General features: G+C 42.4%; 1 protein-coding gene across 2 annotated transcripts; it reads left to right on the forward strand.

Annotated features, from left to right (window-relative positions):
• Positions 1–158: 158 nt before the first annotated feature.
• sgpp1b (sphingosine-1-phosphate phosphatase 1b) lies at positions 159–27,621 on the forward strand. 2 transcript variants are annotated; one of them, XM_078277949.1, is made up of 3 exons: positions 159–1,357; positions 13,104–13,214; positions 25,528–27,621. In XM_078277949.1, exons 1-3 carry the CDS (start codon positions 461–463, stop codon positions 26,077–26,079), a joined length of 1,560 nt encoding a protein of 519 aa, XP_078134075.1. In that variant the 5' UTR covers positions 159–460; the 3' UTR covers positions 26,080–27,621. The 2 variants fall into 2 exon arrangements, with proteins under 2 accessions (XP_078134075.1, XP_078134076.1); XM_078277950.1 differs by having other exon boundaries at positions 13,125–13,214.
• The last annotated feature ends 341 nt before the right edge of the window (positions 27,622–27,962 follow it).

Genomic DNA, 27,962 nt, shown 5'->3' on the forward strand with positions numbered 1-27,962 from the left:
ATTTGTTAAACGAAAACACTTCAGAACATGAAGGTAATATATAGACCAGAATCTGTGTCCGTTTGGTTTTAAGTGAGTAAAGAATTGCTAAATTTCCGACAGCACCAGAAGGCACCAGGGAAGGCTCGCTCCCCTGCGTGCTCCGTAGATCTGTCAGATGCAGGATACTACTCAGATAGCGGTTACTGAACGCATCTGGACGCTGTCGAACAAGAACCGATCCGTTCGGTTTGTCCGTTATCGTCTTACCGGAAACATTTTTTTTTTAAATAATACTACCCGCCGTTATAACTTGTTGTAGTTTAAAAATGATTCAGAGTTCTCTCTGCCAGGATACACGGTTTAACTAGCTAACGTTAGCCGAGAGCAGCTAACGTTCATCGTCCACTGTTTGGGGGAAAGTAGCGGAGTCCGTGTTCTTTCTTTCAGCCGTGTGGGGGGTGAGTGAACCGGAGTAAATATGGAGAAAAGTAACCGTTTTGTAGAACTGTACCGCTATCTGCAAGACCCCCACCTTGTTGCCCGCTTTCAGCGCTTTTGTGGAGTACGCGGTTCATTTTCGAGAACCGTCTGTGCTGGTAGTAACGTTACCACCACCAGCAGCAGTAGCAAGGAAGCAGACCGGACTTACTCGCACAACAACGGTGCTTGCCATCATCACATCACCGAAGAAAATGAGAGTGAAAACTTGGCCGTTATCGGAGCTGGGGAAGGGGAAAAAGCACAAACGGCAGCAGTGGGTGTTCGAAAGAGGATCACCGATTCAAATGTTCCAAAAAACAGAGGAGAGGAGAGTGAATATGCTCCCCAGAACGGGGCACTTGTGTCCGCTTCGACCGCCAAGGGAGAAACGGTTGGTGTGGGCAGTATCGGCCGTTGCCTCGCCGGGGCCACCGCCGCGGGTCTGGGCGGTCATAGCGGGGTCCGGCCGGACTTTTCAGAGGCAACCGAAACAGAGGAGAGGCAAACGGAGAAGAGCAGCACAGTGAAACCCCTACGCAAAAACTCTCTAACGGGCGACGCCGGGCAGGAGTTCCTCATCGAGAACCGGTTCTTGTACTACATGTTCACTTTCGGAACCGAACTGGGAAACGAGCTCTTTTACATCACCTTCTTCCCCTTCGTCGTGTGGAACGTGGACGCCTTTGTGGGCAGGAGGCTGATCATGGTGTGGGTCTGGGTCATGTACCTGGGGCAGTGCACCAAGGATGTGATCGGGTGGTCCCGGCCCGCTTCTCCACCTGTGGTCAAAGTGGAGATGTTTTACAACTCTGAGTACAGCATGCCGTCCACACACGCCATGTCGAGCACCGCCATCCCCTTCTCCCTGTTCTTCATGACCTACGGCCGCTGGGAGGTACAGTAAAACCATATTACATGCCGTCAAAGTGTTAAAAAAAAAGAAAGAAAAGAAATGGAATATGAAATGCAGTAGCAGAGAAAGGGAAGTTGGCAAAGGTAATTCCTCATGATTTCAACAAAAGAAACTGAGAAAGTTCCTCTTGTGATGTTTCACAACACATCACAGGTTCCTTTTATTTGCATATTCGGAAACACTAGCAACAACTGATGATGATCAACACTGGGATGATCTCACGCAACCTTTAGCAGACCAGTAAATGCATGAGCGTTATAGAGCAGCAGGGTGAGTCTAGTACTTGAGTAAAAACACAATAGCCTATATACTGGCCCATTGGCACTTTTATAGACACATTTTTGGGAAGGAGCCCTCTACTCAAACAGTTGGGTCAAAGTAAAGACACTGAAGAGGATATATGGAACATAGAAACACCTTTTAGTTATTTCAACAGCATCTCAAACTAGTCTCCAAAAGTCCATAAAGTTGAATCAACACCTCTAAAACAGTATCAACAAAATTCATCATTCATAAATCAACATTATAAGTAATATAATATTATTTTTTTTTTTTTAAACATTATAAGTAATACAAGTATTTCAAGTAATTCATAGGGACCACCTGACGTCACAGTACTTTGTCGCTGACATTACACGGTTGATGTCCTGTTAAAGCATTTAATATTTTTTTCTTCTTGGGCCATATCTTGGTGTCGTTTACCAATCCTGCAACAGCGTATTGATAGGCATCTGTACTCTTGTATAGGGATGGATTATGTAACGTTACAAGGTAAATGTAAATGTCAGGAAAAGTAAGTTGGGGCAGACGCTTAGCAGATTTTAAAAGGTAACTACTGTTTTTTTTTTTCAACCTGGACCCTATGTTCCTATGTTTTTGTGTCGAAGTGACTGATGGGAACAAGCTTTGACATTGGTCCAGTATTAAAGGTGCAGTAGGTAAGCCTTCTAAAACTCCCTTTCTGTCATATTTGCTGAAACTGACCCTATGTTCCAGTAGAACTACATGAAGCAGGTCATTTAAACAAAAGTCCAGCTCCTCTGGCTCCACCTACAGCCTGGAGTGAGATTTATAAAAATCCACAGCTCCCTGTTCAGATGCACCAATCAGGACCAGGGGGGGGGGTCTAACTGTGTGCCAATCACTGCTCATGCACATTCATTCTCCCGTGTAGGGGGAGGGGCTTAGGAGACCATTTTGGGCTTTAGCGGAAAGGGGGGGAGGGACTGAGAAGTTGTCAATGTTCACATTTTTTGGCTAAGTCCTGGATCTTCCCAATCCTACCTACGGCACCTTTAAGCTACATCGCTGCAGTCGGCAGCGGCGAAACAAGCTACAATGTAGTCCAGCTTGTATTTACCTTCACAAAAGTGCTCGTTTTGCCACTGACAGGCTCAGATTAATATTCTAAGTGTCTGACAACATTATGGAAAGGATTTCTAAGGAGGTCGACCTTACTGTTAAAGAGTAAGATCCTTTTTTTAAACATAAAAACAGCCGCGAAATTGCGTAAACCCACCAGACTCCATGTAAATAAACAGTAATTTTAACATCGTAAAACACACTTCATTCAAAGTCGACAGAAACAAAATAAAACTATGAAAAGATGTTTTGAGTCATCTTTCCACTTTTCCAACCATCACAACTCTAGTTTTGGTTGAAATAATCACATAGTTTACCGTTTTACATGTGAAAATATGTTGGCACTATACACGCTAAAAGTATTGTCTTTTTTAAATGGAGTCTGGTGAGTTTAGCGCTAGCAACCTCAGAGCTGTTTCTGGTTAAACAGAAAGGTCTTAAAGAGGTTTTAAAGGTCTGTCTCTGAAGGGATCCTTTCCATAATGTTGTCAGACACTTAGAATATTAATCTGAGCCTGTCAGTGGCAAAACGAGCACTTTTGTGAAGGTAAATAGAAGCTGGACAATTGCTCTATTAACTTACATTGTAGCTTATTTCTCCGCTGCCGACTGCAGAGATCTCTCTTAATACTGGACCAATGTCAAAGATTGTTGTTCCCATCAGTCACTTAGACAAAAACATAGGAACATAGGTTCCAGGTTGAAAAAAACGGTAGTTACCCTTTAAGGGACAAAATACAATTGGAGGGTAATAAATATGAATCACAACCAATATCCAATGTCTTTCTGTCTCATTTAGATGCGTTGTTGCCATGCCTGTATCTAAAAACTTGCGTATCTGTAGCCTAGCTCTATGTAGCTCTATTGCTGTTTCGGACACAAATATGGCGGCGGGAATGCCTGAAGTGACGTCTTTGGTACACACGAATAAACTGGCAACCAAGTCTAAGAAAACAATGTATATATTCAGTTCCTGTAATAACTGAATATAAACAAACTACAACACAAAAAAAATTATTTAAATTAAATACTGCAGTTTCCTATGTCACATTTTCCAGCATTTGTCTCTGCATACCCACCAGCATCTCACAGCACAGTCTATTGATGTGCCATGTGGCAACTCTTGATACAGGATCACTGCCCTCTGAGGCGGCATCCTTACCAATTAATGTGCGGTTGACCCAGTGGATACAGTGACAGAAGCCAACAGCCGCAGCTGTTGAGCTGTATGAGCACATTTGTTGACTCTTTAATGCTTGCACTGCTGTGAAATCAAGCTCATTGTGTTTACAACAAGGCTAAAAGTCTGCAGTTCTACAGCCAGCTGACAGTCCTGTGATGCTACAGTTTAATGCTTAATACACAGCATAGAAGATGGATACAAAATGTAGAGGCCAGATCAACAGAAAATACAGCAACAATTTTGATAATCAATTAAGTCGTAGTTTCACCAATAATGGCAAAGTTCATTGGTTCCTGCTTGTCAAATGTATTTGCCATGTTTCTTAGGCCGGCTACACACTGCCTGCGTGGCGTGAGCGTGGCGTTTCTGCTGCGTGTCCGCTGCGTGGATTTTTCTATGTCTTTACACACCAGAAACATGTGACGCGGCGCTGCTGCTGCTAGCCTTGTCTGTACACATGTATATTTCCTATTGATAAAATGAAATACCATGTTAAACATAAATATATACTGATCTGATTACAGCAAAGACGACGTCGGCAGTATTGATGGCAAAATAGGCTCCAGAATATTTAATTCTATATTGACAGGTGCAATATTAGAAAGTTGATAATTATTTATTATTATTTTTTAATTATTATATTTATATCTGCATTTATGTCAAAACCTAGAGACTTTCAAACATCAACATGTCATTTATTAATATGTATTTGTGTTAAAATGACATATAAACATCTTTTCGTAGTCTATTTTGTCTGGAAACGCTTCCAACACGCTTGCATGTCGCGTGAAAAATAGACGTTGGTTCTATTTCAACAATTTGCAACAATTACCTGTAGTTAGTAGGCCGGAGACTGCACTGATTACCACTTCTTCTTGCATTTTCATTTAATTGAAAAACGACACTTTTTCTTCAGGAAGTAACGCGCACAAAAGTCTCCCAGAAAGCTAGGGAAAAGACTGTGTTCTCCAAATCATTGCTTGATGTTAAACGGCCTTTAACCTTGGTGTGGGTAAAGAAAGAAAGAAAACTGTGTGGGAGCCCTGTATTGTGTTGTCTGAATCAGAGCAGGCAGGAGCAGGGGTGAGATTGATTTACGGCTCTCTGCCTCCCCATCTGTCTGCCGGAGCAGGAGATAAGAGAGGCGGCCCCTGACCTCCGAGTGAGGGGCTCCAACAAGATAAGACTGATTTAGTGTCTGTAGCCCTCTCATATCTCCTCACAGGTCTTTCTCTACCCGTCAACCTGAGTTTGAAAACATGCATGGCATTTCAGAAAAGCTCTCAAATTTGGCAAAGCCTTACTTCCATGTCCATGTCCAAACACTTTGAACAAAACAGCACTATTCAAGGTCTTAAAATACAAACTGCTGACTCACTTGTGTGGAACACCAGATAAGACTTTTTGAGCCTGATGCTCTCACATTTCTTTTGGTCTTACATGTCATTGTTTCACTTTGCCTTTGCATTTAAAATAGTCTTAAATTCAATATGCAGATACCTGCAATGAACACTGACAAAACTGCACCTTACGTCTGCATTGTCTCCAGAAGTAGGCTATAGTGCGATCCATTTACCATCGGTACTCGGAAGCCAGAGCTGGGAATGCGATCCATTTAACAAGTCAGATTTTTCATTGTGGGGTTAGCTCTAGCCAGGTTAGCCATTGTTAGCAATACCAGTTGATAACAATGCATTAGGGTGTGTTTTTGTACATACAAACAGTGTAGCAACATGTCCGCAGATAGAAGCTGGACAGGACTGTGTGTACGACTGATTTAGTGAGACACAAATAAGACACTAGTATTACTACAGCTTTCACTACTGTTGATGCACGGAGCAGCCATGTTGGATTTTTAGCTCGGGGTACTGCGAGGCTGTCTGAGTTCTGAGCTCGGAAATCCGAGGTCAGGGGGCGTGTTTCCGACTTTGGCCTTGGAAAAATCCGACTTCCGAGTACAATTAGAACACGCTATTATATCCTCCCTTTAAGCCGTCTGTCTTCACTAATAACTTAATAAAATGGAACTTTTGTCGGATTCATCAATGGATTCTTATTTCCAAAAAATTCACAGGCAACAACAGAATTTAAAGTTCTAAACCCAACGGATCAGGAAAATAATCGATGCAAGATATTCCAGCAGCATAGGTCAAATGTTTCCAAACGGGTTTGTTCTTGCATTCTACAAAAATAGCCCGGTGATTTGGTTGAACATTAAGTGGTAGTAGCATCTTTCTCAATCACCCCCTTGTCTTTGCAAATCAGAACTTATTTCTGGATTTACATGTTAGGATGAGGTGATGGGGGGCTGAACGGGGTCTTTTTCTGTCTTTCTGGTGCATATGTACCAAGCAGTTGTCGTAGTTTTCTTTGCAGGTTTTTAGGGAGGATCTAGATTACAGAATAACTAACTGGAACCAGGATTAATTGAGAGTAGATTTCAGGGTTTGTCCTTTACATCCCCTGCTGGTTGTGAGCGTTCCTGCTGTTTCCCTGCCTCAGCTGACTCGTCTCAGCAAAGCAGGAATGTTTGGATTCAGATGGGCCACAGTGAGGCGGTCCCATCCCACCGCCCTCCTCCAGCTCAGACATTAACTACAGCCAGATGTCTCTATGGAAGATACTGGTAAGAGTGGAATAAGGGAGGGGACGAAGGACAGAACAGAAAAGAGCAGTTTAAGGAGAGGTAAGGAGGAGAGAGGACGCAAAAGAGAGGGAGGAAGTAGAGAAAAGATGCAGATGAGAGGAGATAAGATGAGACTAGAGGGCAATGAGAGAAGAGGGGATTAATACAGAAAGGTGAGGGGGAGGAAGAAGGAGAACAAAGACTGCAGAGGCAGGAAAGAGGGGAGGATGAGAGGTAGAGCTGAGGACAGGAGTGGGACGGGGAGCAGATTCAATTTTATTTATAGTATCAAATCATAACAAGAGTTAGGGGCGTTACAGGACATAGCAGGGCGTTACAGGACATAGCAGGGCGTTACAGGACATAGCAGGGCACAGCAGAGCATAGCAGGGCACAGCAGGACGTAGCAGGGCACTGCAGAGCATAGCAGGGTGCAACAGGGCATAGCAGGGCGCGGAGCAGGACCACCGAGACAGCTGCAACCATGATTTAGGTGCAACCCTAATCCAAGGAAACATGCTGGTGAGACCAGCAGAGGGATGAAAGAAAAATGGAAAGGAGACACAGGAATGTAAGGCCCCATTCAGACCTGAGTGATCCGATCACAAGTGGAAAGCTCTAAGCACAGGTGTGAATGCACCTAGGGGCGCATTGAGACCCGGTCACTCAGACCACACTCACGAATATGTAGGAAATTGCTACAGACATTCCTGTTCTTACGTCGCAATGTCTGCTGTTTCTATTTAGAAGCCGACGGAGGTGGTCAAAGGAGCGGCTGTAAAACGGCGGACGTTTCATCTCCTATAAATTCTCCCCAATAAAAGTCCCCCGTTATTTTGTTATTTAAAAGCTTTTGATATGATCACCAAAATCAGGAAATGTTGGCTCTTCAGCAGTAAGAGATTCAGTTAGAAGCTACAAAAGTACTAAATGTTGAACACTTTCAAAGGTCCCAGTGACCGCCGGTAGACGTCTTTATTTTCAGGTTCATAAAATGTAAGGTACACACATAATAACTCCGCCACCGTGTCACACAGAGAAAAGTTAGGCCTTTCGGCACACAAAAAAGACTGTAGACAGCACTTTTTCATTAGTCATTGCATGTTTCTACTGTATGATTTAGGTGTGTGAGCAACACACACACACACACACACACACACACACACACACACACACACACACACACACACCAACCTATATGCAAACGGTCATGATGTCCGTGTTTATTTGTATGGGGAAGTGAGATCCGATCACAAATGGTCACTCAGGACACATTTGGAGACACATTCTGCTGCCAGGTGAAAACTCTTAAACTCTTAGTACTTAGAGCTGTCCAATTGCCCACATTTGGAGACACATTCTGCTGCCAGGTGAAAACTCTTAAACTCTTAGTACTTAGAGCTGTCCAATTGTGACCGGATCACTCAGGACGGATGTTAAATCCAGGTAGAAATCGAGTTAAAGAGTTGCTGGACTGAAAAGTCAGACCAGAAAGATAAGGCATCAATAGGTTTTAGCACAATGTGTCATATAAATTCTCATTACATCGCCCAGTTGAGCCAGAAGAGAAAACATCATGGTAAACAGGATTTGTGTGAGACTTCCTCCCTTGAGCTGGAACATCTAGGTGGGAACAGTACAGCTTTTCCTGTGAGCATAAATACATTTAACAGTATAGCATTTCCTAACTGCAGCCCTGAGTTTGACATTGTGTTTTCATTCAGATTGCATTGAATGTCAACCTAAAATCTCTGCTGTTGCATTCAAAAGAAGAAAAACCATGTTTGTTGTAGATTTTTATGATGTTTTTCTCTTGTTGACATCTGGAGCTGCAAATGTTTCATTTTCTAATCATCAAATTAAGCATATGGTGAAAGTGATTAAAAGCAATTAGGTCTGGCCTCAGTCTTTTTCTGCGGTATTAAGGACTTCCAACATAAGACAGATATTCACACAAGTTTGGTTTGTGCATAGCCTCGAACACGATTAGTTTACATCTTGGCAGTGTTAAAAGTAAAACACAGCACACCCTGGGAGCTGTGTGGTTTGGGTGTGTGTATATGTATGTACGTTCTATGTCACGTGAGGGAGCACAGATCAAACCCTTCACTGAGGCTAACGGCCAATAAGCAGTGTGCAGAGAACCACAAGCCACACAAAAAAAAACAACCACCATGTCCATAAAACGACCGCTGCAGCACCGCCATGGTCACAGGCTCCGGGCCACAGCGGGCATGCCAACACGGCCGTTCACACACAGCAAGACGCCCGTTTCTCAACCAAAACCTCCCCCTGGCCTGCACTGACCTCATTTTAGATAAGATAAGAAACTTTTTTGTTCCACAATGGAAAATTTAGCTTGGGCTAATCCCCCTCCTCCGCTGCTGCCATTACCATTAGAAACATACGTACAGACAAACAACATACATATATTTAACAAACAACACAGCAAGATTCCTAAAAAGTGATAATCCCCTAGTAGAAAAAGCAAAGAGATCCTCCCAGTCCGTCTTGACCTAGACATCAATGTATCTGCTATTTTAAAGCATTATTGACGCAGGGACAAATGGATTTTGAAATCTATTTAATCTACATCGAGGGACTCTGAACCTCCTCCTAGAGGGCAGCAGCTCATACTGAGCATGTAGAGCATGGGATGGGTCATCAACTCTCCTGTCTGCCTGTTTTAGAGTAACCTGTTCATAGATAGACTGTAAGGATTGGTGCTGACCAACCCCCAAATTGTTTTGGTTCTCTGTGGTTACTTGGCTACTCTTTTTAGTCAGTTTGTGTCTCTTCGTGGTAGTTTTGCATCACTTTTTCCACATCGTTTTCGACCATTATTATTTCCTAGAAAACGTTGGAAAAGCTAGAGCAGATAATAAATGAACAATGCCCAAAAAGCTAAAAACAAAACCTGCTAAAGAAGTCAAACTCCATCATCAGATCTGAGAACAGTCTTTTAGTTCCATTCATTCGGCTTAGGTGCTGCCCAGAATGACTTGGGTGCTGCACCTAAACCTTGTAATGGCAGGGGAAACCCTGACCTGTAGGAGAGACTCCCAGGAGTTGTCTGACTGTCAGCAGACGCTCACATATTTGATGCAGCAGCTTGTGATCAACTGTTGTGGTCTGTCGTTGAGCAAGACCCTTCTGACTCTGGATCTAAATGGCTAGAATGTAAATGCTAAATTATTGTAACGACTATGAGAAATAACAACTCTCATATGCCAACTAAAGATGGTCCGATACCATTTTTTGCTTCCCGATACCGATTCTGATACCTGAACTTGCGTATCGGCCGATACGGAGTACCGATCTGATACCAGTGTGTCATATATGTTATTATGTTTTAACAGCTGTATACTACTATCCCTGTATGGATGTGATATGATTTCTATCTTTGTTGTTGGTCTGGCTCAGGTTAAACTCTTTGTGAAACATGAATGCCCCAGAACTTTCTGTTATTCTCCAGTTTGACAGTCAGTTATAATGGAAAAAGAACATAAATAAACTACTTTAACGTAGATTATCTTCAGGGCTTTATTACGTGGTATCGGATTGGTGCATAAACTCCAGTACTTCCCGATACCGATACCAGCGTTTTAGGCAGTATCGGAGAACATCTCTAATGCCAACTGCATTGGAAAGAAGAACTAGAAGTGTACAGCCATAGCCGCTCTGTGCTAAATGCTTACGACATTGTCACTTGGCTATTGGGAATATCATTAGTTTTGCATCTAGGGCTGCTCGATTATGAGAAACACGATCACGATAATTTAACACGATTACTCGTCAATTATTGAACTTAAAAAACAGTGGGAAAAGTTAAATAAATCAACAGTAAAATATACTTATGTTATATTATACTTATCCAACTGTGAAATATGCCTTAATACTTTTCCTATTTAAACTTTAAACTATTTTTTCATTCAGAACACAAGAGAAAATAAGAGTTTACTTGAAAAAAACGCAATGAGCTAAATAATTGTTTTTCTCAATTATTCTGTTTTTGTGATCATTGGGAGGCGAAATCATAATCACGATTACATTTCGATTAATTGCACAGCCCTATTTGCAGGTGTGTATAGTCATATAAACCAAACCCACAGATTAAGGGATTGCCAAAAAGAGTATTTTTGAGTGGAACAAAGTGTGTAACGAGAAATGAATGGCAATCCATCCAATAGTTGTTGGAATATTTGGTGGCTGGTGGACCAACCAACATCCTTAGAGCCACACTGCTGGCATGACTAAAACATATCGTAAAAAAATAAATAAATGTGGCCTCTGAGTTTTTATTTCTTTGTTGCCTTGTCAGTCAGTCAGTAAGTGAGGAACTTTATTTTAAAGACAAAACAAATAGGACAATCCTTAAAAACCAAACCTTTTGTAGACTTGTTACTAAAAGAACAATGGCACAAAAGATTAATGTACCAATCTGTACTAGCACTCTAGCAAGTGTTGGGCAGAAAGTGTGCCTCAATTATTTGCCAGATTAGTATGTACTTTTCCATTAAGCCCAGCACAAGCCTTTGGATAAATGCAGGTTAATCTGAGCTGTGCTTAGTTTGTGTACTTCACCAACAGCGCAGACATTCTTTGGAACAAAGGTTACCTCTGTGTGACAGAAATACAATTGTCCAGTAACATACTCAGAGGCTGGAGCTAAGCAGCCACAGCTGGCAGTAAAACAGCTTTCTATCTTTTTTTATCCATCAGGCTAATGAAGGTTGTAAAATGGCCAATAAACATCCGTGTTATCGCTGTCTTTTTAGTACAGGCTAACACTCGCTACAAGGACAGCATACAAGGACAGCAGGGTTCATAAAGTGCAAATGGAGAGAGTTTCAAAGTGATTTATGTATTTAATATAATTCCTGTAGTGTAGCTGAAACATTATTGTCTTTGTGGTTTTGCACACCTCAATGGTAAAGCTCGTAAGTTCTTTGAAAAAGCCAAAATTCCTTTACACTATTGGTGTTAAAACCTTGCAAAGAAACTCCTAAACACTGTCTTACTTGCAAAAAAAAATAGTACATTTGATTAGGGATGTCCAATCAGAGTAGCCTAGAAATCTGGACCACCCTAGCGGCAGCAAATGTAATTTGCTCCATCAATGGTGAGTTCCCAGACCCAACATCTTGATGTGGGTCTGGCTTGTCAGGCTACAATCGGCGCTGATTTTGGCTTTTTATTTTTCTAACTGATCGGGGGTTGGAATTTCCCCCGATTACCTTACCCCGATGATGTACATCAGCTTGTACTGATGGCCTCCTTTACTCACACACGCCCAGCACCACAGACACACCGTCACTTTCAAACCAACATGGCGCGTGAACTTGAGACTGTTTATTCTTTGGTTGGGGGGTTTGCTGGGATCCTAAAGAGAACTGTTTTGGTGTTGAGAGAAAAGACATTAAATTAAATGTGTTAAGCTTAAGACATATTGTAGTTACTTTGTTTACTTAGTTACTTTTGTAAACCAAAAACCGTGTGCAGCTCTATTATCTGAGCAAATCCAAGTCCTTCCTCAAAACGTTACGTTTTTCAATTTCAAAAAATGCAGTTTTCTCATACGTTGTTTTTTGTGTCTCTTCTCTGTAGTTGTGTCTCTTTTTGGTCATTTGTGTTTTCTTTGCGGTTGTTTTGGGTCTCTGTGGTCATTTGGCGTCTCTTTGTAGTCCCTTTGTGTCTCTTTGAGGTAGTTTTGAGTCTCGTTTTCACATCGTTTTGGACTGTTATTATCACTACATCTGGGTCTAAAACGTTGGAAAAGCTTGAGCAGATAATAAATAACACTCTCAAAAGATGAAAGACAAAACCTGCTAAAGATGTCCACTGGGGACAAACTGCCATCATTAGTCACATTCATTTGGCTAAGGTGCTGCCCAAAACGGCCTCGGGTGCTGCACCTAAACCTTATAAACCCTGCATTCATGTGACCCACGCACAAAACCGCCCAAACCGACTAATCTGGCAACACTGACCCGTCCCGTCGCATCGTCTCTGCAGCTGGCCCGATTCAAACATATGCAGTGTAATTAGCTTCATTCATCACCGGCCACATATGGCGGGTTGGCAGCTGTTGATTTAAAGCCCTGGCTATAATATGTTAAAAACATTTAGTACTTTATGCCTAAAGGTTACCAGAACTCATTGTGTGAATCCCTGTGAGTCTTTCCTTCCCAAAACATTTGCAAAACAGATTGGTCTTCAAAGTTAAAAAAACGTGTATTGTTTCATCATGGCGTCGGTTATAAGATTTATTTGTGTCATTGTAATTGCATTCAATACATTTTTTTGGTTTTGTTTTTGGCTGATGGTCAAACAAAAGCAATATTAAAACAACCACTTAGGGCTCCAATAACTGTGTGGGTTGTTTTTTTAATAATAATAAAATCACTAACATTTTATGGATGTATAAGTTAATCAGAAAGCCTATGATATTCATCATAGGCCATTGCCATTGTGTTTGTAATGCTGCAAACTGCCGCATTAGTTTAATCTCCAAGGGGTGTGTGTGTGTGTGTGTGTGTGTGTGTGTGTTTTAAAAGTGTGTCCTTTCACCTCCACAGTACCCGTTCATGCTGGGCTTCTGCTTGGCTCTCTGCTGGTGTCTGCTGGTCTGTGTCAGCCGGATCTACATGGGAATGCACTCAGTCCTGGTAGGTACACACACACACACACACACACACACACACACACACCAGTGTTTTCCCTAGCTTTGTGGAAAACTAATGGCGGTTTTCCATTACATGGTACCTGCTCGACTCGCCTCTACTCGTCTTATTTGGTTTTCCACCTGCCAACTGGTACTTTTTTTAGAATCTCCTCCGTCCAGGTTCCCAGCGAGCTGAGGCGACACCAAAAGGTGAGGTGAAAACCTGCAGACTGCTGATTGGTTGTAGAGAATCGTCGCTAATCACTGCGTTGTCATCGCTAGCGACAGACGGGGGTGTCCTGAACAAACCCCCCCCTCTTTAAATAGTTTAGCCAGCAGCGTTTCTTTTGCTGCCTCCAGCTTCTTTAGAAACTAAACGTGTCTTCTAGCAAACGGCCACATGCCGAGAATCAAAAACAACACACGTTCGACGTTCTGTGTGTGTATGTCGCGTTAGGTCGCGGCAGATTCCTGCGGCGTCGCTGTGACGACCAGCCACGCACGCCTCACGCTTGAGGCGGTACTGAATCTGCAATGGAACAAGGAGGACGGGGCACCTCGGCCGAGCTGAGCTGAGCTGAGCAGGTACCATGTAGTGGAAAAACACCATAAGGGGGTTTAGGCGTCCTTCCTCAAGAAAATGGGACGTTTTTCAATTTCTAATAAATCTATTTCCCTATACATTTTGTCTCTTTTGGGGTTTTTGCATCTCTTTGTGGTCGTGTGGTCTATTTATTTTTTGTTGTTGTAATTTTTTGTTTTCTTTGGGGTTGTTTTGGGTCTCTGTGGTCATTTGGTGTCTGTTTGTGCTACTTTTGTGTATCTTTTTCGCATCGCTTTGGACCGTTATTATTACCATATGTGTGTCTAAAACGTTGGAAAAGCTAGAACACTCAAAAAGTTTAAAGACTAAACTTTTTTAGTTCCATTCATTCGGCTTAGGTGGTGCACAAAACGGCTCTGGTGCTGCAGCTAAACCTCATAATGGCAGGGAACACACCCTGCATACACGCACAGGCACAGATGGTGTCTACCTCATCACCTTCAGTGCCAGTTTGTCGTCATTGTGTCTGTCTGAACACGATAGCTGACATGTGGGAATCCGTATCCCAGAGCAGAGCTGGCTCTGATGTCAGCAACGCAATCACCTGTGTAACTGGAGACGTACAACACACAGAACAACCACACCTATTCACAACACAAGTCTGGAAAAGAAAAGAACTGTGTAGGAAAATAACTTTTTACATTTACTGTGGCCTCTGATCACTTTCTCAGTGCCCTCCATTTTTGTAGATTATCTTCGTTTACTGGTCGGTCAACGGGTTGATGAACTAGGTCAAACTGATAGTGAATGTGCAGAGTCATTGTACATGTTGTGGTAGTTGAGCCTTAAAGCTCACTTTTGATCATTTCATCTGTCAAAATGATCTCAACAGCGTCCACTTGGTGTCCTTTCCCAACAGAACACCAGCCACAATATTGAGATTAAATCCAAAAGTAAGGTCTAAAAATGTTTACATTTAAAACTGTGAAAAATGAAATAGTTGCAAGGACCCTCAGTGAATCTTTAACTTGTTGTTGGGCCGCTTGATTGGGATTTATTTTTTGCTTGAGTCTTATTTGAATCTGCTTTGAATACAACATAGGTGCAGTTAACCAAATAATAGTGGGTCACATAGTGTCTGATACGTTTTTAATTACTTACAAATATTATATAAAGTTGACTTTATAAATCTTATCCAGACATGTTTATTTTACACATAAAAAACACTTAATAATAATAATGATGAGTGAGTCCGTTTATTATTTAAATAACCTGAATCAAAAACTCTAGATTACATGTTCTCGTTCATTCAAAAAAAAAACAACAGAATCTGCAAATATTTTTGTATTTATTGTAAAGTTCATTCTCAGTACGTCACCTGGAGGTGTCAGGTTTCCACATCACAGTGTAAATTGCGTACTGCTCTTGGACCACGATTGGGCCCAAACTATTTGTGATTTCACATTATCAAGCTTGTACGCCCCGGTGTTAAAACTCGGATTTTGGGTGAGCTCAGTGACAATTTCCCTCTTGAGCAGATGAATGTAAAAACAGACTCTGCACGTACTGTACATCATTCTGCAGAGTGAAGCTCCAACATCCAAGAGAAGTAAACCACATCTTCAAGTGGAGGCGGACTTTAACATTTTCTAAACTGCTAGTCTTTGTTGTGTTATTTGTGTGGTGCGACTAGCCGGCGTAGTGTTAAACCCCATCAATGTGTCCACACATTGATTTTAAAGCGTAACTTCAGTTTTTTTTCAACCTGGATCCTATTTTCCTATGTTTTTGTGTCTAAGTGATTGATGGGAATAACAATCTTTGAAATTAGCCAAGTATTGAGCACAGAACAAGGTTGCACAGGTAATGTTAATAGGCAATTGCGCACCTTTTAGTTGGCGTCCTCTAAAAGTGCTGTTTCTGCCGCTGACGGACTCCGATTGTTATTCTGAGTGTCTGACAACATTATGGGATGGATCCCTACAGAGATAGAACTTTTAGTTAAAGAGTAAGATCCTTTTAGTTTAACATGAAACAGCCCCAAAATCACCATCACCAAACCCACCAGACTCCATGTAAATAAACGATAAAGACAATAAAGACGGTAAAGATTAAGGAACCAATGAATAGTTTAATTAGAAATTAAATGGACTGTTTTCTAGATGGTATGTTGTTTCCCAGGAGTGTCAATGTCTCAGCAGTCTAGTTTTTAAGCTATAGTGCGTAGCTTCTGCCCCCCCCCCATGAGGAATTGTAAGTAATGACAACAATTCTGTCGACACGTCCACATGATGCAAGCCTTCCGTGATCACGCACACGCCCCCCACCCCTCCTCCACGCAGTTGCTAGTAGCCAAGGAGGACACGAAGGACTAAAAAAAACATGATGGACTCTTCAGAAGAGGTCGTTATCGTCACTCGAGTTTCTGCGCGGGAAAGTCTCCGGACGCCACCATCTTCTGAACATAGTCCTACTGAGAAATCCAGAGAGAGCTGTGTGGAGCTGATAGTCTTAATTAGCTTTGTAGCTACTCATTTGGTAACGGCTGGAATGTAACGAACATTCATTAATATCAAAAAGCTACGCACTAAAGATTTAGATATTTAGTTTCAAGTCATTTCTTTAGCATTTTCGACCTTTTGTCTTTTGTTTGGGTTTTGATCCAAGCCTCTCCAGCGTCTACTTGTACTACCTTTTTACCACACGGCTACCGGAATATGCATCATGTCCTCAACATGCTCAGGCCCGCATCTATCTCTGCTCAGTGCAGATCTAAGTGGTGAAGACGATTACCAGCAGCATTTCCCAATTCTTACTGGCAGCAGAGCTTTGGCTGGATGACATCACTGCTGTGCAGCACAGGTAGAGTCATGAAAAACATAATCCAACACCATTGAATGTGTTTTCTCCTGCATTACGGTATCTCTCAAAGTCTGGGTGGCAACCCACCCATGGGTTTTGAGACACTGTGAATGGGTTGTGAAGAGGTCACCAAAAAAAAAAAAAAAAAGAAGTAGATAAGATAAAGTACAATTATCTGTAGAACATTTGAGTGTGCTTGCTACAGTGCATATTAAAGAGCCTACATGTAAAAATCCCTTTTGTCTTTTTCAACCGACATGCATGTTAGCCTGAGTGAGATTTGAACCCTGGACTGCATCTGCAGAATACAACCACAGTGCAACATCTAGGGGAAGATTACTTTTATTAAACTAGAAACCCGCTTCGATGAAACAAGTACATTGACGAACCGATGGTTGTGAATTAAAGAAGAACCACCAGCCAGTTCTCCCTCTGCCCTCAAAGTAAAGTGGTCCTTGTCTCTCTATTTGTGTGAGAGAGTTCATTCATATGAAATGATCTATTTTTTTGTGTTAGAAAAAAAGCTGAAATTATGAATGATTTTGTACAATACTTAAGATCAGAGGAATGTGTCAAAGTTTAGTCAGGATAATGCTATAAAAAAAAAAAACACCCAAACTTCCCCACTGGGAAATGATGTCAGTCCCGGAGAACTGTTGGGGTCGGGGCTGTCTGTCGCCCCGGGCAACAGTCTCAGTGGTCACAGCTATGTCAGAAGGATTGGTGGATGGCGCTGCGGGACCAGTTCCAGTACGCTGGCCGTCCTCCCAGACAACGTTTAGAAGGTAACTCCGCATCAGAGACTCTCTTTAAGGGCTTTTTGTGGCTGCCCGCAGGTGGTGTCGCGGCCAAGACCTCCACCTCAGCCACCACATGCACATCTGCCGGCTCACGTCGCTTTACATACTCACCAGAACTCTGTCTCTGTGACCATCTCAACAGAAACAGATTCCTGCTGTATTCTTAGATACAGTAAACAAGGTCTACCCTTTCTGAGTCAGACCTTGTTCATTTAAGGCAGGGTTTGTCAAACTCAACTTCACTAAGGGCCACACTGGAAAAAGAGAATCACATTAAGGGCCAGACATGTCTAGTTTGTTGACATGCTTTTATTTCATCCAATGAGTCAAATATCTTTGACTGTATTATTGCATGTCTCATATAGTCTTCTCACATGCAGTTTGGTCTACAAAAAGGCCTAAAGCAAGCCTACACACAATATGCAATTTGCTCGTAGAGCAAAGCGGATCGCAGGTATTCGTCATCAAGGGTGGCAAGGAAGCTATTTCCTGTTGCTAGGTAACGACACGCTGTTATGTCATTGGTTGCGCTTTCGAAAGGTCAGCGGCAACTAGGTCAAAGTTGAAATAATTTGAACTTTGTCATTGCTGTGATTAGGGTTTTGACACAGACAGCAGTCAAGTCCTCATAATATCAATAAATACAATTCAAGGGTAGTTTCTGTTGTTGTTCAAACATGATCTTTTGTACATGTTTGAACATTTCAACCCTTTTTCTGCATCCCAAGATCTACCCATTGAGCACTATCAAACTATAGTGATAGTTATAATCATGCAATCTGTACCTGCTTATCTTACCTGGATAAGGGTGTTAAAGCATATGCCTTGAGTAAGTGACAAAGCCTCCTCAGGCTCTTTTGTCCTTACTCCTTTCCGACCCTTTCAGTTTCAAGTAAACTGATGGACAAATGTTGTCCACACAGCAGTTTAAAAGGAGACTGAATATGATTTAGAGCCCAATGTTCAATCAGAATAACAACATAGCTATCAATGTGCAGAATATTGAAGTTTTTTTTTTATTTGCCATTTGTGCATACAGCAAACAGTCCAGGCACAGTCTTGTGCAGGCTTCTTGAGTCAAGTAAAGAGAGTTAAGGGCAAAGAAAAGCACACCGACTAAAATAAAGAGTATACAAGCTAAACAAGTTAAAATCAAATAAGACAAAAACAAACTTAGATACTATACAAAAGAGTGCAAAAAACATAATAAATTATAAATACTGTAACTGGAGAATACAACTATGGGGGATATTACATTTGTAACGAGCATAGATATTGCTATTACAGCATACAGTTTACTTACTCAGACAAGGTCTGAGGTGCAATAAAGTGGTTAATCTGGCTGTAACATATCAAACTAGCAGTGTTTGACCTTGGTTTGTGGAAGACTTGGGTGCACAGACTTGGGGCATTTTACATTCATTCAGGTTAGGTGCTGCACCTAAGACTTATAATGGCAGGGAAAACCCTGAATACGTTATCTAACATGCAGGAATGGAGTTTTTTTAAACTGTGGCCGTTCTGCATCAGAGGATGCCAATCACTAAACACTGTTTGTCTGTTTACTTGTCGGTTTACAGCGAGCAACCGTTTAACCACCTGTTTCCCTTTACTATTTCTTCCTGTTACAGTTTGTACTCTACATGTCTTCTTCCTCTCACCCAGCCCTTTCCGCCTCCTCCTCATCTTCCTCATCCTCCTCCTGTTCCTGCATGTCTCCCAAAGCCTGAATGTGACCACTGTCAGGATAAAATTGTGCGTCTAAAACCCAGAAACTCGCGCTGCTCTGTAAATAATGTCCATAACCATAGCAGCCCAGGCTTTTGATTTCAATTTACTTTCCACCAGTAATGCGCAACGTCAGTTCAACTGTAAAATCTTAACAATCCCTTAAACTCTGATCTTCCCAAAGTAAGCTCTAAGAAACCATATTTTTCCACATACACATATAATCTGGATCAACTTTTACCAGTGCTTCAGTTAAACTACTCGTAATGGGCCAACTATTCAAAGATGCTATTTATTATCCCAGCAATCATTACATCAACTGGGGAAAATCCCTGTCATTCAGACATATTTGGGATCTTTGGAAAATGTGCAATCTCTGCTCGACTTTAAAGTGTGTATATCAGTTTTAGCTGCTGGGCTTTAACTTTGAACTATAAAATACACTTAAAAAGTTTGTGTCTGTATGTCCACAGGGTTTCAACATAGGTCAAATATCAATATTTGAATGAATACAGGACAGTGTCAGTGTAACATGAATATAACAAACCTGATGAATGGGACATTCTAAACCGTAGTCATGTCAAAAATATTCATACTGCAACAGCAATATTTATAGTAATGGATTTAGACACTGCTATTGTTATTCTTTTTCTTACCGTTGTGTATATATCGAACTACAGTTCCCATTATGCTTTGGGGGATGTACACAGGAAATATAATGTTGCCATGGATTCAGTGAGTTATGCTGTAAGCTACAACATGAGCCCCATTATTTTAAGGGGAGCGTACCTATGTTCCCACAGCCCTATGTTCCCGCAATTCAAAGATTTCATTTCAAAATTAGGCCCGATGTTCCCACATTTGTAAGATTTATTTCAAAATTAGGCCCGATGTTCCTACATTTGTAAGATTTATTTCAAAATTAGGCCCTATGTTCCCACAGTTCCCACATTTCTAAGATTTTTTTCTCCAAAATTAGGCCCCATGTTCCCACATTTCCTTTTTCAGAAATTTGTATCAGTTTTATCCCCCTAACCCTAACCCTAAAAAATGTTGTGGGAGGATAGGGCTTAAATTGAAGGGAAATGTAGGAACACAAGACCTCATTTTGAAAATGTCCTAGAAATGTGGGAACATAGGGCCTAATTTAAAAAAAAAACGTTGTGTGGGAACATAGGGCTGTGGGAATATAAGGTTGTAGGAACATAGGGCTGTAGGAACATAGGGCTGTAGGAACATAGGGCTGTGGGAACATAGGGCTGTGGGAACATAGGGCTGTGGGAACATAGGGCTATAGGAACATAGGGCTGTGGGAACATAGGGCTGTGGGAACATAGGGCCTAATTTTGAAAAAAAATCTTTTAATTGTGGGAACATAGGGCTGTGGGAACATAGGGCTGTGGAACATAGGGCTATAGGGCTGTAGGAACATAGGGCTGTGGAACATAGGGCAACATAGGGCTGTTGGAACATAGGGCTGTAGGAACATAGGGCTGTGGGAACATAGGGCTGTGGGAACATAGGGCTGTGGGAACATAGGGCTGTGGGAACATAGGGCTGTGGGAACATAGGGCTGTGGGAACATAGGGCTGTAGGGAACATAGGGCTGTGGGAACATAGGGCAACATAGGGCTGTGGGAACATAGGGCTGTGGGAACATAGGGCTGTAGGAACATAGGGCTGTAGGAACATAGGGCTGTGGGAACATAGGGCTGTAGGAACATAGGGCTGTAGGAACATAGGGCTGTGGAACATAGGGCTATAGGGCTGTAGGAACATAGGGCTGTAGGAACATAGGGCCATAGGGCTGTTGTTTGAACATAGGGCTGTAGGAACATAGGGCTATAGGGCTGTAGGAACATAGGGCTGTAGGAACATAGGGCTGTGGGAACAAAGGGCTGGGGAACATAGGGCTGTAGGAACATAGGGCTGTAGGAACATAGGGCTGTGGGAACATATGACTGTAGGAACATATGGCTGTGGGAACATAGCACTGACCCCCTCTTAAGACTGTTAGCAGTTTCTGTTTGCAGTGTACTCAGGGATGTACGTACAACTATTACTGGATTACTTTGATACTGAACTTAAAATGAGTCCCTTTTCTGTGCTTCTATGCAGATGTATGGATGTTTAGAATATGGAAATCATGTCTGTGTTCAGATTTGAGAGAGTTATGACAGGAACACCACAGACAGCAGCTTCATGTTATCTTTAACCACAACATGAACTGGATTTGTTCAAGTGATGATGTCAGAAACACAACATTTGCATAGCGACCTCAGAACTCGAGTAATACGGGATGGATCAAATCTGTAGGTCAACATGCACAGAGCTCATTTCCAGCTGATAACAAAGCCTGATGTCTGTTCTGGAGGCTCTACAGTCAGGCCACTGTCAGGGACTGTTGTGTTTCAGGGAGTGGAGCTCTGACACATGGTGAGCCATTAGTGCACTGCTCTGCCAGGCCTGCCGGGCACTTCATGTCTTCTGGAAATCATCACGCCCAATGGAAACACTTCCTCCCTCTTTGTTCTGCAGGAAGAGCTCGGAGGCAAAAAAGCGGTTCTGACATCTGCAAACCTTTTAGCAGACTGCTCACTGAGCACTTTCACTCAAGTCTCTGGGGTTTATCCTTGATTTAAAGATTGGTTTGGTGAGGACTGCAGCAGCATGCAGGCTTTCTCCCAGTGTATTGCAAGCCTGGTGGCCCACCGGGCCTAAGTTGCCCACCACCAGGCCTAAGCCACTGGAAATTATTTTTTTTATGTATTTCTTTAGTCGTTTTCATTTCTTTAGTTCTTTAAACTATAGTTACAATGGGGCAGCTCGGTTGGAAACTAAGACGTAGTCATATTTTTCAGTTAGCTTTTAGCACTGACTTAACGTAGGGCTCTATGGAATCTGTCCTTCGAGATTCCATCCACGATTTTGTTATCACAAAAACTGTTGGGCTCTACATTTAAAGCTGTAGTGCGTAGTTTCTGTCTCCCCCATGAGGAATTCTAAGTAATGACAACAAAACAGTCGGCGCGTCAACATGATACAAGCCTATTTCCCTAAAGTCATTCTCCTTTTTCCTCTCACCTCTACAGATCCATAACACCGCCTCTAAAATTCATATGTGTCAGGCTAGAGGACAGTAAAAATAGGGAGGTGTTGTATGGTAAACACATTCTAAAGCCCTCTGATGCACATTTGTTGTTTGAGATTTTGGGCTGTATCAAGTCATAAAGCTGAAACTCGATTAATCATTTAGTTGATTGATGGAAAAATAATTGGCCATAGATTAATCATTTCAGTCATGTTTACAGACAAAGAAATCACAAGTTTTCACGTACTTGTTTTCCATAAGCAACTGAAAATGTTTTGGGTTTGTACTTTTTCCCTGTTTTCTGACATTATATAGGTCAATTAAGAAGATAATGGACACATAAATGAATAATGAAAGTAGTCATTAGTTGCAGCCACTTTCTGACCACAACTGGTGCACAGATTGAACTTGTACAATCATTTAATGGATGCTGATGGAAGGATCCATTCAGTCATGGAAGCTTCCAGATGAACAGCAGACAGGAGTCACAGACAGGGTTAATTAGTAGATTAAAATAGAGAGGGCTGGTTAAAGTTTGCAGCAGGAAGGTGATAAATCAGAGTAAAACCCGTGAGGGGTTTCCTGCTGGTTATCTGGCTGCTGAGTCACCTTTAAACCTGCTGGTTATCTGCTATGTCACCTTTAAATGCTTGGACGGTAAAATGTGTCCTTGTACTGTCAGTCAAGCTGCATGTGACGGCAGTTCTGTGGCTCGGTCACTGGTAGTTCAGCATGGGTTAATGGCCGACTGAGATCAGGGCTTCTGTGTACCACAAGGTGTATTTAGGCAGCTGAATGGTTATTTAAACTGTAACCGGACCTTCCAGTGTGTCGTCCAAGTAGGCTAACCTGCCATGCAAGCAGCTGAAATGCTCCAAGGCTTGGCCGGTGGATGGAGAGTGGTGTACATTTACAGTAACCCTCATTGATTTCTCATCCAGGGAAAATAAACACTGTTTATGCTCCTGCTCCATCCACCCACTGTGCACATACATAATGAATGTCCCTACAGAGAGTCTTTGTAGCACACATGCACACTTTGAAAAAATCTCGATAATATAAATTGCCAAGAAATCAATTTTCTCCAGCAGCAATTCTACCCTATCAGATACATTACCCAGGTCTGTCATTTACATGATATTCTTTCTGACAGGCACGCAAACCAAGAAGACACAGAAAGGGACGCACCAACCCAAAAAATGTTCCCCTTCGATACCGATCTGATAAACATGCTGGTTTTTTTTACCATCATTTCAGATCTGCAAACCTTTCTGTGTGATCTGATTAGGATCCTTCCTCTGTAGGTGTAAGGTAACACAATTCTAACTGTTAAACGTAAAATGAAAACGTTGGGGAAAACTATAGGGAGTCTATTTTTGATAACTTTTAGCTAACTGAGAATTTCTTCGCGGTTGTGTAGCCGTCCATTACCTTCACATTCAATTAACATATTTTGAGGGACGAAAATGTCCAACACCAACAGTCCAAAACAAAAATATGTTTCAGTTTACTGTGATATTAAATGGCAGATCCTCACGTTGAACATTAGCTGCAGAAGTGATTGTGTATACTAAGGTTTTCCAGTTTGTATATTGAGGCAACCATTTGTTTTTACATCATTATATATATTTCATACAGCTTTCAAAGCATTTTGATTCGTACCTGTTAGGGGGAAAAAATGCACACAGCATAGTATTGCGATATTTTCCGAGGCAGTACTGTATGGATACACAGACGCCGAGTATGGATCTGTCATTATTATATATGTGTTGGTCAGTTTGTCTGCTTGACAATCCCATTTTGCAGCAATCAAACTGAAGTGAGATGAACAAACAGAGAAATCAAACAGATGTTGACAAAAGTTTCCTTTTTGCGGAACATCTGAACATTTGAAATTGGGAAAAAAGGTAACAACTTGCAATATATCGCAGAATATAGCAATATGTTTAAACAATAATACCGTACCGTGATATAAGTATGGTGATGATGTCGTATCGTGATTCCCACCCCTAGTATCTGTTAAAAATAAACAACTTGAAATGATTGTAAACGTAGTGATAGATGATGAAAATGAACTGTTCTTGCCAGTGTTTGTTTTCTGATTTTAGTTTTCACAGCTGATGATTGCAGGAATTGAGATGTATGTAAAAAAACAAAATTTAAATAGCAGCACTGAAGCATTTAATTTATTTCAGATTGTCTCTAAAAGTGAAGATGCTGACCACGCAACAGCAGTTTGGTTCTCTGAGTCATCAGTTCAGAGCTAGTTTTGAGTAGTTCAGCAGAAGTTGTTGGTCAGCTGTGCGAGAGGTTAAATCCACACATCCAGTACATGAAGTAATGCTGGAGCAGGAAGCCAGCTGTCACTTTTCTGCTCTGGTCAATAATAAACCACTGGGATCAACTTTGTGTTTGAGTCCGGAGTTCACTGCCACGTCGAGCTCGCGGATTTCTTGTCTGCTGTCTTCAACTTCCTTTATCCATCAGCAGGAAGCGCTCCAATGAATAACGCGTTTATTATTCAACTGTAATATCGAGGACATTTTAGGTTTAATGCCTGTGTCTGATTGGCTGTTCCTGCTCAGAGCGTTCGTATGAATAAGTGCGTGCTCACTGAGTTGTTTAAGGTTACAGGACACTTTAACGTCAGCTCAGCTTGATTATGCGGCACGTTTTATTAAAAAATGCGATAGAATATGCGGGATATTTATGCGATGAAATTGCGGGAACTTGCAAAAACTGTGGTTTCATCGCGGCTTCATCGCGGGGTTTGCTGCTTTTCGATGATGTTCACGTCGCGTAATTACGTCACTTCATAACGTTCCCATGGCAACAGGGGCAAATGGCTGCTCTCATGTGAAGTAAATGCAACATTTTTCAACTTTCTGCTAAGATATGTGGGACTTTTTTGCAACGAAAATGCGGGGATTATGAAATCATGCAAATCATGCAAGCCATATTTTGCGTGGAAATCGGCAATTTATGCGGCGAAAGTGCGGCGTATTTGAGAAAATGCGGCCCCCGCATAAATATGCGGACTTTGGCTGATTATGCCTTCTAATTGCCTTTTTCTGGAGGGACTGCTTAGGAGAGGCCCTGGTATTGGGCATGCTGACCCACTGAAATAGCTTACTGGGACACTAGATGGAAATGAGCCATCCTTAAGGTTATCAATTCCAGCTGTGCTTTTCCTACTATGACAAGTCAACATGTCTGCTGTGAAAAAGGTCCATGGCGCCAGATACAGTATATACCGTAACCTTCTGTTTCTCTGTCTTGTTTTCCCCTCCAGGACGTCATAGCCGGCGTCCTGTACAGCAGCCTGATCCTGCTCGTCTTCCTGCCGCTGTTGGACCTGATCGACGGCTTCAACCTGACCTGCCGCTACGCTCCGCTCATCATCGTCTGCCTCCACCTGGGCCTGGGCCTCTTCTCCTTCACCCTGGACACGTGGAGCACCTCGCGAGGCGACACGGCTCAGATCCTGGGCACGGGAGCCGGCGTGGCCCTGGCCTCCCACGTCAACCACTACCTGGGTCTGATGCCTGACCCCGCCCCGGAGCTGCTGCCCTTCGCCCTGCCCGACCTCAGCGCCGACCTGGTGGGCACGGGCGTGCTGCGGCTGGTCCTGGGCGTGCTGGTGCTGATATCCACGCGGGCGCTGATGAAGGCCGTCACCATCCCGCTGGTGTGCCGGGTGTTCGGGGTGCCCAGCGCCGACGTGAGGAAGGCCCGGCAGCATATGGAGGTGGAGCTGCCCTACCGCTACATCGTGTACGGGGCGGTGGGCTTCAACGTGCTCTTCCTGGTCCCGTTTCTCTTCAGCTACATCGGGCTCTCCTGATTGGACGTTCAGCTAAGTCGCTGGCTGGGAAACAGACAGGGAACCTTCTAAATGTTCACCTGATGCTGTTATCCGTCAGATTTTTCCATCCAGAACTCCTTTCGTCAGTCCTCTGGGTTTGGGACTAAGGTGAATTAAAGCCTGAAAGCTGATCTGGGTGCTGACATGTTCTCAGTTTTTCAGTCCCCCCCCGTCGTTGGGTTGGGTTCAGGAGGGATGAACCAGGAGCGGCCGGGAATTCTGGTGACCTTGGCCTCGACTGGTATCAGTTCTGTGGCGAGTGATATCTCTCTGTCCTGTTCTTTTAGAGTAATTTAAAATCCAATGCGATGGCTCCACCTGGTCCCAGGACAGGCAGGGTTAGACCCACACATCCACTCCTCCTTCAGCTTCATTCAAAGGAAACAGTGGCCTCTGAAAGACATAAAACGCCACTGATCGCTACTGATAATTGACCTGTGTCTTACTTTTTACATTTCATTAATGCTGTTGTTATTATTATTATTATTATTATTATTATTGGGAGTTCAGACAAAGAACCACACAAGTAAGTCTTTGGAAGACTGACATTTTTCCATCATTTAAACGCAACCTGTTCAGAGGAGATTGTGCACTTGAAGGCAACGTTTCCCGACTCCACAGTCTTTGACCGGCTGAAAGGCGTTGAGTAACTCGTTTAAAAGCTTAAGAGGCGGGTGCTTCACACAGTGTGTTGTGTAGGGCAGCAGCTAACGGTTATTTTTTGTCTTCCATTCGTCTTTAAAAATGTCAGAAAATAATGACAAATTTCAGTTACAGTTACGAGAAAAGCAGCAAATCCTCATATTTGGAGAATCTGCAACCGCGGAACATTTTGGGTTTTTAGAGCGAAGAATGGCGATTGATTGCTTGTCAGAATGGTTGCAGATCATCCCTCTTGGTTCAGTGTTCAAACGCTGTGTGGTTCTTTGTCAGGAGGCTTCTTAATATTAATATTTGATCTCCCTCTGGTCTGTCTCTCCCCTCTCAAAGCAATACCATTTTATACTTGCGTATTCCCAGGTCTATCCTGAGGGAGCTAGGTTTCTCTTCTGCCTCTGACCGACCCCTCACCTGTGGAGTTGACACACCTGTGCTTTAAAGTTCTTGAACTTTGTCAGACTGAAACAGACCGACGTGTGTGAGGAATCAGAAATCGGTTTTCGAGGTGTTTGATTGCATGTGTACAGTTGTTTTCCTAAAGGGCTCTCCCCACTCTGCTCCGTTCTGATTGGTTGTTTTTCCTGGCTGGAGCACATACTGACTGATCCTAACTTCACTTTTGCTTGGGAAATGTACAGAGAAGTTTGTCATATTGTTTTTTAATGGGATGTCAGGAATCTGCCCACTTGGCTCAGCTTTTTCTTTTTCTAACACTGTAAACTGACTTCCTGTCAGATATGCTCTTGATTGCTTCCACTTCCTGTGCAGAGGAGACTTTCATCTGGTCATATATTTATGACCGTATTCTGGAAAATGTAACTTTTTGTTCTCAAAGTATTCCAACTATATTCTTGAAATCAATACCCAACAGTGCTAGAAAGTTTTTATTTTATTTTTTTGTAAAGAAACCAAAAGGCACAACAGTCTGATGTTGTAGTTCACTTCTTCCAGTCCAGCTTGTCAAGTCCTTTTAAGTTTCCCTGAAGTTATTTTGCTGAAAGTTGAAACAACCTGTTTTTGGTTCTGTACTGCCGTATCACAGCAAGATTGAATTTTATAGATTTTACAAGTCCAAAGTCAGTTTTTTCATGAGGATCCAACACCAGCTCAGGTAGTGTTTCTGTGTATATTAAACCACCTGCAGATCTGAACAGAGTCCAAATGGACAGATGTACAAAGGATGCATCCGCACACAGAAACCC

This window comes from Sander vitreus, chromosome 20 (assembly GCF_031162955.1).
Source record: "Sander vitreus isolate 19-12246 chromosome 20, sanVit1, whole genome shotgun sequence".
Taxonomy (NCBI): domain Eukaryota; kingdom Metazoa; phylum Chordata; class Actinopteri; order Perciformes; family Percidae; genus Sander; species Sander vitreus.